General features: G+C 42.2%; 2 protein-coding genes across 4 annotated transcripts in view; one reads left to right on the forward strand and one right to left on the reverse strand.

Moving 5' to 3' along the window:
* The window catches only part of ACYP2 (acylphosphatase 2), a 285,742-nt gene extending 272,170 nt beyond the window's left edge, over positions 1–13,572 (reverse strand). For both annotated transcript variants that reach the window (XM_021088229.1, XM_021088228.1), the window contains exon 1: positions 13,381–13,572. The gene's annotated coding sequence lies outside the window, so the exon portion shown is untranslated. The remainder of the gene's footprint in view (positions 1–13,380) is intronic.
* Positions 13,706–15,731, forward strand: part of PSME4 (proteasome activator subunit 4) — a 106,200-nt gene continuing 104,174 nt past the window's right edge. The window contains exon 1 of one of the 2 annotated variants that reach the window (XM_003125150.6): positions 13,706–14,203. In XM_003125150.6, coding sequence (XP_003125198.5) covers positions 13,962–14,203 — 242 coding nt within the window. In that variant the 5' untranslated portion in view covers positions 13,706–13,961. The remainder of the gene's footprint in view (positions 14,204–15,731) is intronic. The other variant, XM_021088226.1, reaches the window with a different exon arrangement.

Raw genomic sequence — 15,731 nt, forward strand, 5'->3', positions numbered from 1 at the left:
TACTCAAACAAAGAAACACTCATCAGCCATTTGAGAGAAAAATATAAAATCACACCGAACTTGATGAAGACTGTGTGGTCACCTGACCATGAGCATCATCTGGAAATTGTTAGAATGCAAATTCTCAGGCCCCACTCTACACCTACTGAATCAGAAACTCTGCGAGTGGGAGCTCTCTAAACCACTGCCTTAGGCATATTTGCTAAAAATATCAGTGAGGGTTCTTTTTTTTTTTAGGGCTGCACCTGAGGCATATGGAAGTTCCCAGGCTAGAAGTGGAATTGGAGCTACAGCTGCTGGCCTACAGCACAGCCACAGCAATACCAGATCTGAGTCAGGTCTGCCACCTACACTGCAGCTTGCAGCAACACTGGATCCCTGACCCACTGGATGAGGCCAGGGATTGAACCTGCATCCTCATGGATACTAGTTGAATTAATTTCCTCTGTGCCACAACAGGAACTCCCTCAGTGAGGGTTCTTGATACTACAGTTTCCTTTACTGTCAGTAACTGTCTTTAGCTAACTTAAATTGAAGAGAAATGTATTGGAAAGTATCAGGTAATTCACAGACCTGATGAAGAAACACTCTCAGATCAAGGGAGTCAGGGTAGTGAAACAGTCTGGTTAAGATGCTGCTGCTACCAACAATGTATGCCATATCTTCCATTTTACACAGTGGTCACTGGAGACAGCTATAGTTCCTGCTAACACAGCTATGAATGCCAGACTGCCTATACCATATCTACTGCAGACTCAATATCATCCATTATCCCTTCATCTTGGCATTACTTGCTCAAACCTTGACCAAACCTGGATCACAAGGATGCCAGCGGAGTAACTACAGGGTGACTCCTTAGGCTTCTGAAGTTAAAGGTAGGAGCTTACTTCTCACCAAGACCCAGAAAATGAACGATTTCCCAAATCTAGCAAGTGGGTTCAGATGCTAAGTAATCAAAGACAACTACAGATGCCTACTACTGTAAGTGTTCTGAATAAAGTAAATTAGGTCTATTTTTCTCAGGACCACATTGTAGCAGAATTAATCTAATGTATTCTTGCATTATTAATTAGAGACTTAAGAATTATCCATAACATTTTCTCTTTGTTCTTAAGAAATTTGTTTATTTATTTATTATTGGTTCACAGTGGATCATAAGAGTGGATGGTGCCAGTATGTTTCTTTCCACTCCATGTTTGAGTAAAGACTACAAAATGAAATGACTAGGTTCAGAACATTGCTGCTTTGACTAACCTTCAAGCAGTGTTATTTTAAACTGAATTAGTTGGACATTCATAGGCAAAAATATGAACTGTGACCTAAATGTCATATCCCTTACAAAAATTAAATCAAATAGATTACATACTTAAATGCAAAACATGAAACTATAAAACTTTTAGAAGAAAAATTTGAATCTAGGACTAGACAGAGTTCTTTGACCCACAAAAGGAAAAATTGATAAATTTGACTCATCAAAATTAAAAACTTTTACTCTGAAAATGATCCTGTTAAGAGGATAAAAAAACAAGCTCCAAACAAGGAGAAAATATTTGCAAGCCACATAGCTGACAAAGGAATAGAACTGATATACAGAACAGTAAAAGACCAAGCAATTCAAGTTGAAAACAGACAAAATCCATGAGCAAAGATTTAACCAAAGAAGTCATGCAGGTAGCCATTAATAACATATTAAAAACATGACTAACACAATTAGCCATTAAGGAAATGCAAATTCAATCCACAATAAAATATTCCTATATACTAATGAGAATATTTAGAATAAACAGCAGTGACAACACCACCAAACAATGACAAGGATGCAGAGAAACTGGATTACTCATACATTGCTGGTGAGAATGTAAAATGATACAACCACTCTGGTAGTTTTTTATTTACAAAGCTAAACACACAACCCAGCATGATCAAGCAGTTGCACTCCTGGGCATTTACCCAAGAGAAATTAAAACTTATGTTCACACAAGAACCTGCAGGTGAATGTTCATAGCAGCTTTATTTAGAATAAGCAAAACCAACCCAAAGGTCCTTCAACGGGTGAATAGCTAAACAAATTATGGTACATCTATACCATGGAATGCTACTCGGCAATAAAAGGGAACAAACTTTTGGTACACACAACGACTTGGATGAATCTCTGGAATTATGCTGAGAGAAAAGAGTCAAACCCAAAAGTTACGTCCTATACTATTCCTTTGATTCTATCTATATAACAGTCTTGAAATGATAAAATTGTAGGAACAGAGAACAGATAAGTAATTTCTGTCAGGGGTTAGGGACATGGGAGGGTTCAGGAAAGTGAATGTGACTATAAAGGGCACTAGGAGGGATCCTCATAGTGATAAAATCCTTCGCTCCTCTTTTTCTTTTTTTGCTCTACCTGCAGCATATGGAAGTTCTCAGGCAACGGATCGAATCTGAGCCACAGCTGCAACCTGTGCCACAGCTGTGGCAATGCGAGACCCTTAACCCACTGCACCACAGTGGGAACTGCAAGATCCTTCTTATCGTGCTTAACTGAATCAATGTAAATATCCTGATTGTGATACTGGATTACAAATAATATTAACTTTGGGAAACTGGGTATAGGGTACAAGGGATCTCTCTGCATTATTTCTACAAATACATGTGAATCTACACTTATCTCAAAATAAAGAGATTAACTCACAAAACAAAGCAACAACTGAAAAATTACTCAGGTTCTGAGTCCAGAAAGGCAGCCCACTCTCTGTGGGTGGGGATGAGCTAACACTACTATCAACATACATAAATACATGATGAATTTGTAACCTGGTCTTAGCTTACTGTCTTGTCTTTTCTCTTGCCATTATCCACACTTTCTGTGCTCCTACCTCATAGTATTTATTGCTCCCTGGCCTAACTGGGCCCACTGAAAATGCCAGGCTTTCTACCTACTGATGTCTCTGCCTGGGGTATCCTGTTGATTTCAAGACTACAAGACCCTAATGTCCCTCTTCAGCTCCCTCAAGTGTTTGATTATTGCCCACAGCACTGTATTTGTATATGTGAAACAGCTTTCAAGATAAAATCCAAAATTCTCTATTCTTTTTTTTCTTTTTAGGGCTGCTACTGTGGCATATGCAAGTTTCCCGGCTAGGGGTCAAATTGTAGCTGCATCTGCCAGCCTCAACCACAGCCACAGCAAAGCCAGATCTGAGCTGCATCCGTGACCTATGCTGCAACTTGCAGCAATGATGGGCCCTTAACCCACTGAGTGAGACCAGGGATCGAACATGCATCCTCATGGATAGTAGTCTGGCTCTTAACCCACTGAGCCAAATTGGGAACTCCCCAAATCCAAAATTCTTAACCCAGCTTACAAGGTATGACACGATCTAACTCTACTTGCCTTTTTAGCCTGTCAGTCTCACCTTCTCTCCTCGAACACATTGGTCTTTTCTAAGGTTCTCAAACAAGCTAAGTTCTTCCCCCACCTCAAGCCTCCACTTGTACAGTTTTCCTATCCAGAACTTTCCCATTATCCTTCTCTTCAATTCCTCATTCATCAAATGCTACTTTCTCAAATAAACCTTTCCAGGCCTCCCAAACTAGGTTAGGTCCCCTTGTTTTACACAGAGTATCAGAGTATCTTTTAAAGTACTTCACAAAATTATAATCATTTATCTACAGAATGAGTTGTTTAATGTTTGACTGCCCCACTAGACAGCAAGTGCAATATCAGGGACCACACAAATGGATCTTCTAGGAAAATAAATATTTTATGTTAAATTTTAAATTGTTTGTATTTCTAGCATATAAATCCCTTTGTTTCCTTAAACCTGCTTCCACTTTACTGACACACACACAAACACAGCCTTGTGTGAATGGTTTGCTGTATGGAAATTAAGGAAAAAAGCCAGGTTCCAAGGTTGTGATAAAGCAGTACTGGAATAGGGACAATAGAAGTCATGTGGTAAATAGAACTAGTTTAGCTGAAGCAAAAGTTTAGAGCTAGAAGTGACCATAAAAACATAAGGCTCTATCCTCTAAAATTGACAGAACTACTACTGGATGAGGCATAGAATTTTTCACAGTCTATGGGAGGTTTAAATTAAGTTTTTTTTTTTTTTTTTGCTTGTTTGTTTTTTTGTCTTTTTGCTATTTCTTGGGCCGCTCCCGCGGCATATGGAGGTTCCCAAGCTAGAGGTCGAATCGGAGCTGTAGTCGCCAGCCTACGCCAGAGCCACAGCAATGCGCGATCCCAGCCGCGTCTGCAACCTACACCACAGCTCACGGCAACGCCGGATCCTTAACCCACTGAGCAAGGGCAGGGACCAAACCTGCAACCTCATGGTTCCCAGTCGGATTGGTTAACCACTGCGCCACGACAGGAACTCCTTAAATTAAGTTTTGTGTTTTGTTTTTGCCTGCTCCCATAGCATATCAAAGTTCCTGCGTCAAGGATAGAATCCAAGCCATAGCTGTTACCTACACCACTGCTGTAGCAGCACTGATCCTTAACCCACTGCACTGGGCCAGGGATCTAACCCACACCTCAACAGCTACCCCAGCTGCTGCAGAGACAATGCTGGGTCTTTAATCCATTGTGTCACAGAGGGAACTCCTAAATTAGTTTTATCAAGAGATCTTAAGAGGCAGAAAGATAATAGATGATTTTTGGTTACAATTTTACAATTTTATCTGTTTACTTGTCTATCAACCCACTAGACAGTGAACCCCTTGAGGACAAGTACTGTGTCATCATGTTATGATCTCAAACATGGCATTCAGGAGGCACTCAATAAATGTTTACTGAATTAATGAATTTATAATTCACTCTGGAGAATTAGGGATTTGATATATTACCTCTCTTATGAGTCTGTCAATTTCTTTTCTTTCTTTTTTTTTTTTTTTTAATCTTTTCTAGGGCCGCACCCGCAGCATATGGAAGTTCCCAGGCTGGGGGTCTAATCGGTGCTGTAGCCGCCAGCCTTCACCAGAGCCACAGCAATGTGGGATCTAAGCCAAGTCTGCAACCTACACACTGCTCACAGCAATGCCAGATCCTTAACCCACTGAGCGAGGCCAGGGATCAAACCACAACCTCATGGTTCCTAGTTGGATTCGTTAACCACTGGGCCACGACAGGAACTCCAAGTCCATCAATTTCAAAATAGATTCTTTTTTTTTGGGGGGGAGGTCTTTTTAGGGCTGCATGTGTATCGTATGGAGGTTCCCAGGCTAGAGGTCAAATTGGAGCTGAAGCCATTTGCCTACACTATAGCCACAGCAACATGGGATCCAAACCACATCTGCAACCTATACTACAGTTCACAGCAATGCTGGATCCTTAACCCACTCAGCAAGGCCAGGGATCGAATTAGTGTCCTCATGGATGGTAGTCAGATTCGTTTCCGCTGAGCCACAACAGGAACTCCAAAAGAGATTCTTAGTACAAAGTAAAAGACTCCAAAGGGTAGCATTTTAAGCATCAGATAAAATGTATGTTTGGCTGGCTATTCATATTATTCACGCAGGCAATTCTTTTCTGCTTAGGAGCAAGGCCTGTTCTATTTACACATGTAAAAACTAAGGGTAGGTGGAAAGAGTGAACGTCGTCTTTGTACATTAATTATTATCTCTCCAATGACTCTATTGTTAATTTCTTCAGCTACTGTTAAAAAATACATTTCTTTTTTTTTTTTTTTTTGTCTTTTTGCTATTTCTGGGGCCGCTCCTGCGGCATATGGAGACTCCCAGGCTAGGGGTTGAATCGGAGCTGTAGCCACCAGCCTACACCAGAGCCACAGCAACGTGGGATCCGAGCCGCGTCTGCAACCTACACCACAGCTCACGGCAACGCCGGATCCTTAACCCACTGAGCAAGGGCAGGGACCGAACCCGCAACCTCATGGTTCCTAGTCGGATTCGTTAACCACTGCGCCACAACAGGAACTCCAAAAAATACATTTCTTTACTATATTTGATAGAGGGAAGCTATGACCTCCTACATTATTCACAGCTTATCAAAAAGAAGAAACACAATAGCTTCAGTTGTGTTGAAAACCCCCTTTTTGTATTTAAATATCAAATAGGTGTTATACAAATAATAAAATAAAATTTGAGGGGTCTTTTTAGAGCCACACCTGTGGCAGTTGGAAGTTTCCAGGCAAGGTGTCAAATCAGAGTTGCAGCTGCTGTCCTATGCCAAAGCCACAGCAATGCCAGGTCCAAGCTGCAACTGCAATCTATACCACAGCTCACTGCAATACCAGATCCCTTAGTCCACTAAGTAATTCTAGGGATTGAACCTGCATCTTCATGGATACTTAATCTGATGAGCCACAATGGGCACTCCAAACTATTTTTTAATCATAAAATAATTATAGCTTGATGGATACACATCAACAGCTACTTACGAGATATGAGGATTTTAAAAAGCCTCTTAATTACCCCAAATTACTCCCTTTTGCTCCTATGATGTTTAATATTTTAGAGTTAGAAGTTCATTCCTTAAAGGTCTCTAATTCCAGCAGCATGGCAGACTGGGTCAATGCAGTAACCCTCTTATATAGGAATGCTACATTAAACATAAAAGCAAGTGATAACCATAGATGACCTCACACACAGAAAGGAAAAAAAATCTCCGGATACCAGAAACAAAGAGGAAGGGAAAGCCAGAGTGATTAAGTGCGTGAGTCAACTCTGTATCAGCTTGAGGCTAGTGTTATTCTATCGGGAAACAGCAAGTGAATTGGGTTTTAACAACAGGGATAGAAGTTGAAGCCTTGACCTAATGGAGTTAGAAGTTAAATAGTGTATAAAAACAGAACTCTCCATGGGTTGAATTCCCAGGCCTGTAACTTGCATAGGATAGAAATTTAAGCTTACAATACCTGAAATATGAACATAAATATTGGTTAGTAGTAGACCTGCTGATCTGGTGCAAGCCAACAAAACAAAAAATTGCTCTGGGTCACTTGGGAGTCCCATGGGGGGAAAAAAAAGCCATCTGAAGATGATCTCATAATAGAAAAAGTTATAAAACACAATTAAATGATCCATAATGAAGAAAAGTCAACAGACACATAGTACACTATTATTTGAAATGACAGAAAGAATGTTTGAATAAGACTCTCTAAAATAGTTAAATAAGTATGTCTAAAATGATTAAAAGAAGTCACTGGAACCACAAAGAACAAAATTCAATGAAAAACAGAATAGGGGGATTTGAAAAAGAGCTAAGGAGAACTTCCAAACTTAAAAAATATAATCATTGGGAGTTCCTGCTGTGGTGTAGCAGGTAAAGGATCTGGGGTCACAGCTGCAGCTCAGATTCAAATCTTGGCCTGGGACCTTCCGTATGCTACAAAGGCAGCAGGGAAGAAAATACATATATATGTGCGCGCGTGCACACACACACACACACACACACACACACACACACACACACACACTGTATATATATAAAATCATTGGAATTAGAAGCTCAATGGTCAAGTTAACAGCAGATCCAGATAGATGACCTAAGAATTCTATGTATTAGACATGATAAAGTTATCCAGAATGAGGTAGAGGGACAAAGACTTGCAAAATAGAAGTAAGAAATATTGGGATTAGAATGAGAAAGTACAACATATGTCTAATGGGAATTCTACAAGGAGAGAAGGGGAATAAAAAAATTGTGAAAATAGCTGAAAATTTTGCATGACTGATTGAAATGAATCTTTTGATCTAAGAAACACAAGATAAAAAGAAGCCTATGTCTGGCTACATTGCAGTGAAATGGCAAAAGCCTGAGAAAGGAAAAACTGTAAAATAATCATAGAAGAATTAATTCCATTAGCTTTGATTTCCTTCTTAAAAACTGAACTCTAAATATACTCCTGTTTAACTGGTGAAGTGGATACTATGGCTGCATGAAAGAAGTCTTGGTTGAAAAATTCAAACTTAAAATTCATATAGGAACCAAGAAAGAAAAACCCATCATTTCTCAGACTCAATATTATTTTTTTTTTAATTTTTTGCTTTTTAGGGTCGCACTTGTGGCACATGGAAGTTCCTGGGCTAGGGGTCGAATTGGAGCTGCAGCTGCTGGCCTATGCCATAGCTAGGGCAACTCAGGATCCAAGGCGCATCTGTGACCTACACCACATCTCATGGCAATGCTGGATCCTTAACAGCAAGGTCAGGGATTGAACCCACATCCTCACGGATACTAGTCGGGTTTGTTACCACTGAGCCACAATGGGAGCGTCTCAGATCAAATATTCTTGTGACTTCAATAACTGCAGCATAACAGGAGCTTAAATATTTGATTATATTAGAACAAGTCATTCTAATGTAATCAAATACTTTCTTTTTTTTTTTAAGGGCCTCACCTGCGGCATATAGAGGTTCCCAGGCTAGGGCTCAAATCGAGGCCACAGCTACTGGCCTACACCACAGCCACAGCAACTCAGGATCCAAGCCGTGTCTATGGTCTACTGGGCAGCTCACAGCAACACCAGATCCTTAACCCACTCAGCAAGGCCAAGGATCGAACCTGGGTCCTCATGGATCCTAGTCTGGTTCATTAATTGCTGAACCACGAAGGGAACGCCTATAATCAAATACTTCTAAATATTATGCTTTGACAACAGAGATCCATCTTCTTGTCAAAATACCTCCCAGCCCAAATATATCATATACAGAAAAAAAACTAAGGCAGGGAAAGGTATAAAACTAACAACTTGTGGTTTTTGTCCATTACTAATAAGCGGATTTTAAGTAGTGGGCCAATGAGTATATCAATGATATAAATATGTGATTGATAAATATCCCTGCCAATACCTCCACCTTGAGGAGAAAACTCTCTCTTCAGAATATTTTCCATGAAGGGCTACTGCACTTTCTGGGTCCTCCAAGAAGGGAGATAATAATCTGTTTCCTAGAGGGGTCTGATATGAAGCCAATGTCTCCCTCAGGGTCTGACTGAAAGCATACTGGGCTATTATCCTTTGGCAGAGTTTCCTGAGCTCTAAGAGATTAAAAAAAAAAAAAAGCTTGGGTGTTGGTTAGAGAAGACCAAGAACTAACCCCAGACTTTGGGTACTGTCTCCAACGATGAGTGGCCTAGATCTTTGAGAAATTTCAGGTTTTTCAGCTCTCTCACCAAAAGGGGTCTGAACAGTGTTTTCTATGAAACCTCACATAAAATAACAGAAAGAGACTTCATTTCTTTTGCTCGAACAACTCTTTGGATTTTTTTCCAGTTCAGACATCCATTCCCAGGAAATATGACATTACCTGGAATAGCTTTTTGAAATCTTAAAACTAAACATTCATTTTCTTGCATATCCTTTGCTCAGGCTAATTCTTTCATACTGTTGCTGTACCTCATCAGGATCTGCGTTCCTGGATCTCACTACTCCATCAGTCTTCTTCTCTCTTCTTACACTTCAATCAATTTATTTATTTATCTATTTATTTATCTATTTTTTGTTTTTTAGGGCCATACCCATGGCATATGGAGGCTCTCAGGCTAGGGGTCAAATTGGAGCTACTGCCGCTAGCCTACTCCACAGACATGCAGGATCAGAGCCTTCTGCAACCTACACCACAGCTCACAGCAATGCCGTATTCTTAACACATCTGAAAGAGAGCAGGGATCCCTGCAGTCTCATGGTTACTAGTCAGATTCGGTTCCCTTGTGCCACAACAGGAACTCCAGACTTCAACCAATTTATTTTTTTTATTTTTTTATTTTATTTAAAAAATGTTTTAATTAAAGTATAGTTGATGTATAATGTGTCAATTTCTTCTGTACAGCAAAGTGACCCAGTCATACACATATGTTCATTCTTTCTATCATACTGTCTTCCATCATGTTCTATCCCAAACACTGGATATAGTTTCTTTTTTTTTTTTTTTTTTTTTTTTTTTAATTTTATTTTCCCACTGTACAGCAAGGGGGTCAGGTTATCCTTACATGTATACATTACAATTACAGTTTTTCCCCCACCATTTCTTCTGTTGCAACATGAGTATCTAGACATAGTTCTCAATGCTATTCAGCGGGATCTCCTTGTAAATCTATTCTACGTTGTGACTGATAAGCCCAAGCTCCCGATCCCTCCCACTCCCTCCCCCTCCCATCAGGCAACCACAAGTCTCTTCTCCTGACACCTATGGTCAATTAATCTTTGACAAGGGAGGCAAGAACATCAAATGGGAAAAGGAAAGTCTATTCAGCAAGCATTGCTGGAAAACCTGGACAGCTGTATGCAAAGCAATGAAACTAGAACACACCCTCACACCATGCACAAAAATAAACTCCAAATGGCTGAAAGACTTAAATATACGACAGGACACCATCAAACTCCTAGAAGAAAACATAGGCAAAACACTCTCTGACATCAACATCATGAATATTTTCTCAGGTCAGTCTCCCAAAGCAATAGAAATTAGAGCAAAAATAAACCCATGGGACCTCATCAAACTGAAAAGCTTTTGCACAGCAAAGGAAACCCAAAAGAAAACAGACTTCAACCAATTTAGATGTTAACCATTCTCTTTCAAATATTCTCGACCCCATGATCTCTACTTATTCAATAAGATAATGCAGATAAAGCACAGGCTGAGAGAAGTGCTCAAATAAATGGTAGCTAAAACCACTACCATCACTACCACTAACATACATAACATTCTCTTGCTTCTTTGTCTATCCTATCATACTGGTCTGTACATCATACAATCCTGGACTGCTAACATTACTGGAGAAAATCACTAAATTGTGCAGAGAGATGATGGTAAACTCATGCTTTCATCCTTAACTACCAAACAACTGTTTCTCTAAGTTTTTTGAATTTTGAGACTACTCTAAACCTTCTCCAATCTCCTTCAAATCTCCTATCCACCACCTCCTCTCATCATTCTCCATATCTTGCTTCACAGAAAAGAAAAAAAAAAAAAAAATGGAACCATCAGAAGGAAATCCAACTTCCAGCCACCAAATCTGTAAACCTTTCTGCTTCTGGACCTGTCCTCCCCTGCTTTCCTCTGACAACAGATGGAGAGTATGGTTTACTGCTAAGGGCCAATGACTCCACACTCTCCCACTCTCTGTCATTTTCGCCCACATACCTTCAACCTCTCTCCATTGGCACCTTCTCATCAGTATTTAAATATATCCCACCTTTAAAAATTCCTCTTTTCATTCCAGCTACCTTCCTAGCTTTCTCTGGTTCTCCCCAAACTAATAAAAAAAAAAGTGCTATCCACATTTGCTGTCTCTGTTTATTTACTTCCCATGCATTCTTTGTCATTGTAATCTGGTTTCCATGCCTACATTACATTGAAATTATTCTTATCTGCTTCATTGATAAGTGTAATAAACCCTTATCCTGTCTCATTTCTTTTGACCTCTCAGTCACCTTTGGTATAGTTAATCACTTCCTCCATCTGAAGCATGCTGATTTTTAAAAACCCCACTTTCCTAGAATGCCTACCTTTCACACTGCTTCTTGTGAATATTCTTTGTAAGCTCTTTCCTCTTTCTCTGTCCAGTCCTAGCATTTGGTCAAGGGCTCTATTCTTTTCATACTGTTAAATTAATTAAGTAAGGAACCCATCAGACTAATAAGGCTCTAATGCCTCTGTGGCCTACTTAAGCAAACCAAAATCTGTGTGTAAATGCCTCAAGATTATGAAACTAAACACTAAGGAGAACCAGTCAGAAAGAGCTTCTTTGCTTCTGCACCTTCTCTACATAAGTCTTTCCCCTGGTTCCTGTCAGCACTTCGAACCAACAACTTTTGGTTTCCCACTGCCCAATTCCAATTTTTGTTCTAATAAACTCTTAAATTTTTTAATATGCTTCTGTTTACTTATTTATTGTCTTTTTAGGGCCATACCTGCAGCATATGGAAGTTCCCAGGCTAGGGGTCGAATCAGAGCTGCAGCTGCCAGCCTACCACCACAGCTGCAGCAACGCAGGATCCAGAGCCTTGACTGTGACTTAAACTACAGCTCACAGCAACACCGGATCTTTAACCCACTGACTGGGGTCAGGGATTGAAACTGAGTCCTCATGGATACTAGTCAGATTCATTATCAATGAGCCATAATGGGCACTCCCGCCTGTTTATCTTTTAGCAATACTCTATATCTCATTCCCTCCATTCTACCTATATGCTAATCCATATCCCATTTCAGATGACCCTCCTGATCCATACACCAAAATATTTTTCCATCCTTCAGGCATTCTGCTTCCATAGCTGTTTCTGCTGTGTTCTCTTAATTCAAGGGCTTCACCATATACTGTTTCCTAAGCCAGAAATCTGACATTGTCTTGACTCATTCCCTCTGTTTTACTCTTCATGTCCAGTCAACTACCAAGCGCAGGCATTTCAACGGACATGAGCGCCACCATTAAGTCACATCTCCTTAAAGGGTCCACCAGCTTCCAATTTTATCTGTTCTAATCCATTCTCCACACAAACCCAGAGTGATTCTTCAAAAACATAAATTATATAATGCCTCTTCTATGCTTATCAATTTTCAGCTTCTTGTTGCCTTTAAGATAAAGCTCTAGGAGTTCCTGTCATGGCCTAGCAGAAACAAATCTGACTAGTACCCATGAGGACGCAGGTTCTATCCCTGGTTGGGGTCGGGGATCTGGCATTGCCGTGAGCTGTGGTGTAGGTTGCAGACTTGGCTCAGATCCTGCATTGCTGTGGCTGTAGCATAGGCTGGCAGCTGCAGCTTAGATTCCACCCCTAGCCTGGGAACTTCCATATGGCACCGCAGCTGCTCTAAATAAGACCAAAAAAATAAATAAATAAATAAAAATTTTTAAAAAAGGATAAAGCTCTAAAAACTCCCTAGCATGTCCTTCTCAGTCTCAGTAATTTACTCCCCTCTCTACTAACCGCCTGCAGTCATTCTGAACTTTGAATTCCTGGAATGCAGGCTTGCAGCCTATGCTGCTCCCTCAGCTGAAATATATGTATGTTCCTCTCTCTTCTTTTTCTAATCGGTTCGGCACTTAACCCTTAAGCTCAACGCTACATGTAATTTCTAGGAAACCATCTTAAGTTTCCCAGAAATACAGTGTGAAGTCATCTTTAGGTGTTCCCAAGACATTCTGTACTTATCTAGCAGTATTGTCTTGTAATTGCATATTCTCTAATCAAGAGATCCACGCGATGTAAAGCCCCTGGAGCGCAGAAACCAGGTGCTCTAAAACTTTCCAACTCTAGGGCCTAAAATAAGTGTCTGACACACAGTAGTAGTTCAATTAATATTTGCTGAATGTTGAACTCTTTTCTTTGGAATGAGGGCGGCCAAAAGAATGCCAGAAAGACAAGGGCTTAAAGGGGTCACTAAAAAATCGATAAGCAGCAAGTGGGACGGATAGAGTACCTAGGTTTTTCCATAAACTCGGCATGGGGCACTACGTCGACTGTCTCATCGGAGGCCACGGCGACTAGCGGTTCCTGAGGGCAGCCGCAAGCAGTGCGAGACCCTAGGCGAGGAAGGACAATAACTTGGAATTCGGACTCGATTTCCGGCGGGACAGCCTCGCGCTGGGCCGCTGAGGCCCAGGGGTGGGGGCTCGGAGCCCGGCCCACAGGGAGGAAGGCGCTGCCCGCTGGGCTGCCTCTGCGGCCGCCTCCTCCTCCGACGCCGTCGCCCCTCCCCACCCCGCCCCGCCCCGGAAGTGACTTGAGGCCGGTCCGGAACCTCCGGGCCCGGCGGCTGCAGCGTCACCAGCCGAGCCGGTGCGGAGCGGGCTGAGCGGCCGCTGCCGCCGCCAACGAACCGGGCACCGCGCGGGGGTCAGCAGCGCGCCGGCCAGGGGAGGGGGCCCAGCAATAGGGCAGAGGGTTACGGGCCGCCGGCGGCCGCAGGGCGACGACGACGCGGAGGAGGCGGAGCCCGGAGAGGGGTGGGGGCCGGGGAGGGTTAGGGTGGGAGGGGGTTGGGGGGTTGTCCCTGGGCTCATGGAGCCGGCCGAACGGGCAGGCGGCGGGGATCCCTCGGAACCGGGCGGGCGTCCAAGTCCGAACCCGCGGGGCTTCGTCCCGCAAAAGGAGATCGTCTACAACAAGCTGCTGCCCTACGCCGAGCAGCTGGACGCCGAATCCGACTTGCAGCTGGCCCAGATCAAAAGCAACCTGGGCCGGGCGGTGCAGCTCCAAGAGCTGTGGCCCGGGGGCCTCTTCTGGACTAGGAAACTCTCCACGTAAGTGTTCCAGGGCCTGCGGAACGGACTAGAGGCGAAGGCTTGGTTTGAGGGCGTCCGCGGGAGGCGGGGGGACGGCTCTTTGTGGGCACCGGACCCCTGCACTCTCATCTCTGTCCGGTTAGGGCGGATCGTCTCTGTGCTGTAGTCCCAGGGCCGCGACCGAAGCCTGGGTAGCACTCAAGGTTCCCTAACACTTTCCTGTGGGATCTCCCTGGTCCTCACCAGCCCATTACGTCCTCCGCAGCTGCTTTTCCCCAAGATTTCGTGTTGTTGTCTTCCAACATTCGGGGCCTCAGGGAGCGAGAGGGCTTTGGGCTCCCAGGGGAAAGAGGTGAGCGGTCCCCCAAGGGTCCTTCTTGGACCTTTGCCCACTTCGGGGCGAGTGGAGAAGATTGGTCTTTGGGTGAGCAATTCGACTTTTTCTGGTGTTGCCTTCGATTCTTTCTTCCCCCATGGTCCCTGCCTCTTCCTGTCCTTTATTTCGTGTCTACTAACTTTCTGAATGAGAAAAAGGCCGTAGGGAACTTACGGTTCTGCTTTATTGGGCCTTCTCAGCCTTCGTGGATTTCATTGAAAGGATTGGTTTAAATCAGCCGTCAGCGCATTCTTGAGCTGTGTACTATACGTTAATGTTGAGAATGTTGAGTCTTAGAACCTCGGGAAAGAGTATGTTGCTCCTGTTGTGACATTTCCTTTGGAAATGAGCGGTACTAAGGAAAATAGAGAAGAGAGCTGTCAGGCTGTCCCGGGCGTTATTGGTATCGGGCTTATGTTAATTTTTGAGTTGCTTATAGATTACCTAAATCCGTTTCAGTTCTGTTCTTCTTTTGATACTTTTTGTTGTTGCATAAACTGGCTGCAAACTATATTGCCACTGAAATTTAGAGGAAACCGAGTAAAATACAGTTGGAGGAAGGTTAGAGGCTTAATTTGCTAGATGTGTCTTCACTGTGTCAGAAGAACTTTTTTTTTTTCCAGAAGAACTTTTTTTAAAAAAAATTGTTGCTATATCTTGTTTCATTAACTATACATAAAGTCTGTAGCATTGTATGTTCGTGCTTATGGCTGAGTGGGTGAACACACAAGGCATAAGTCACTTAACCAGTGTTTACCCAAATCTGCTGAGTGAACTGATGATGACTCAGGGTTTTGTAATACAAGTCTTCTCTACAGACTTGTAGAGAAGGATGATTCTTATCTGCCAGTTATTAGGAAGCCTCTGACAAATTTCTCCTCTTCACCTGGCAGTGATATTGGGAATAATTACCCTTTTAATTATAAAACAAAACTGAAACACTTACTTTGCCCTTTTCCGAGAGTAGCCATGAAGTGTCAGGGTTAGCAGTTTTCTTGTTTAGAGTGTAAAGTTTGTGGTGTTAGGATCCATAGGAGACTTGGGGAAAAATAAATGCAACAGGGAGAGGAACCACTTTTGTCAGAACAGAAGACTATTTTATAAATGATTAAAATTCACATGATTTTTCAAGTGAGCCTCCTAGGTTTGTGTTACTTGGACACAATAAAA

The sequence above is a fragment of the Sus scrofa genome, chromosome 3 (assembly GCF_000003025.6).
Source record: "Sus scrofa isolate TJ Tabasco breed Duroc chromosome 3, Sscrofa11.1, whole genome shotgun sequence".
Classification (NCBI taxonomy): domain Eukaryota; kingdom Metazoa; phylum Chordata; class Mammalia; order Artiodactyla; family Suidae; genus Sus; species Sus scrofa.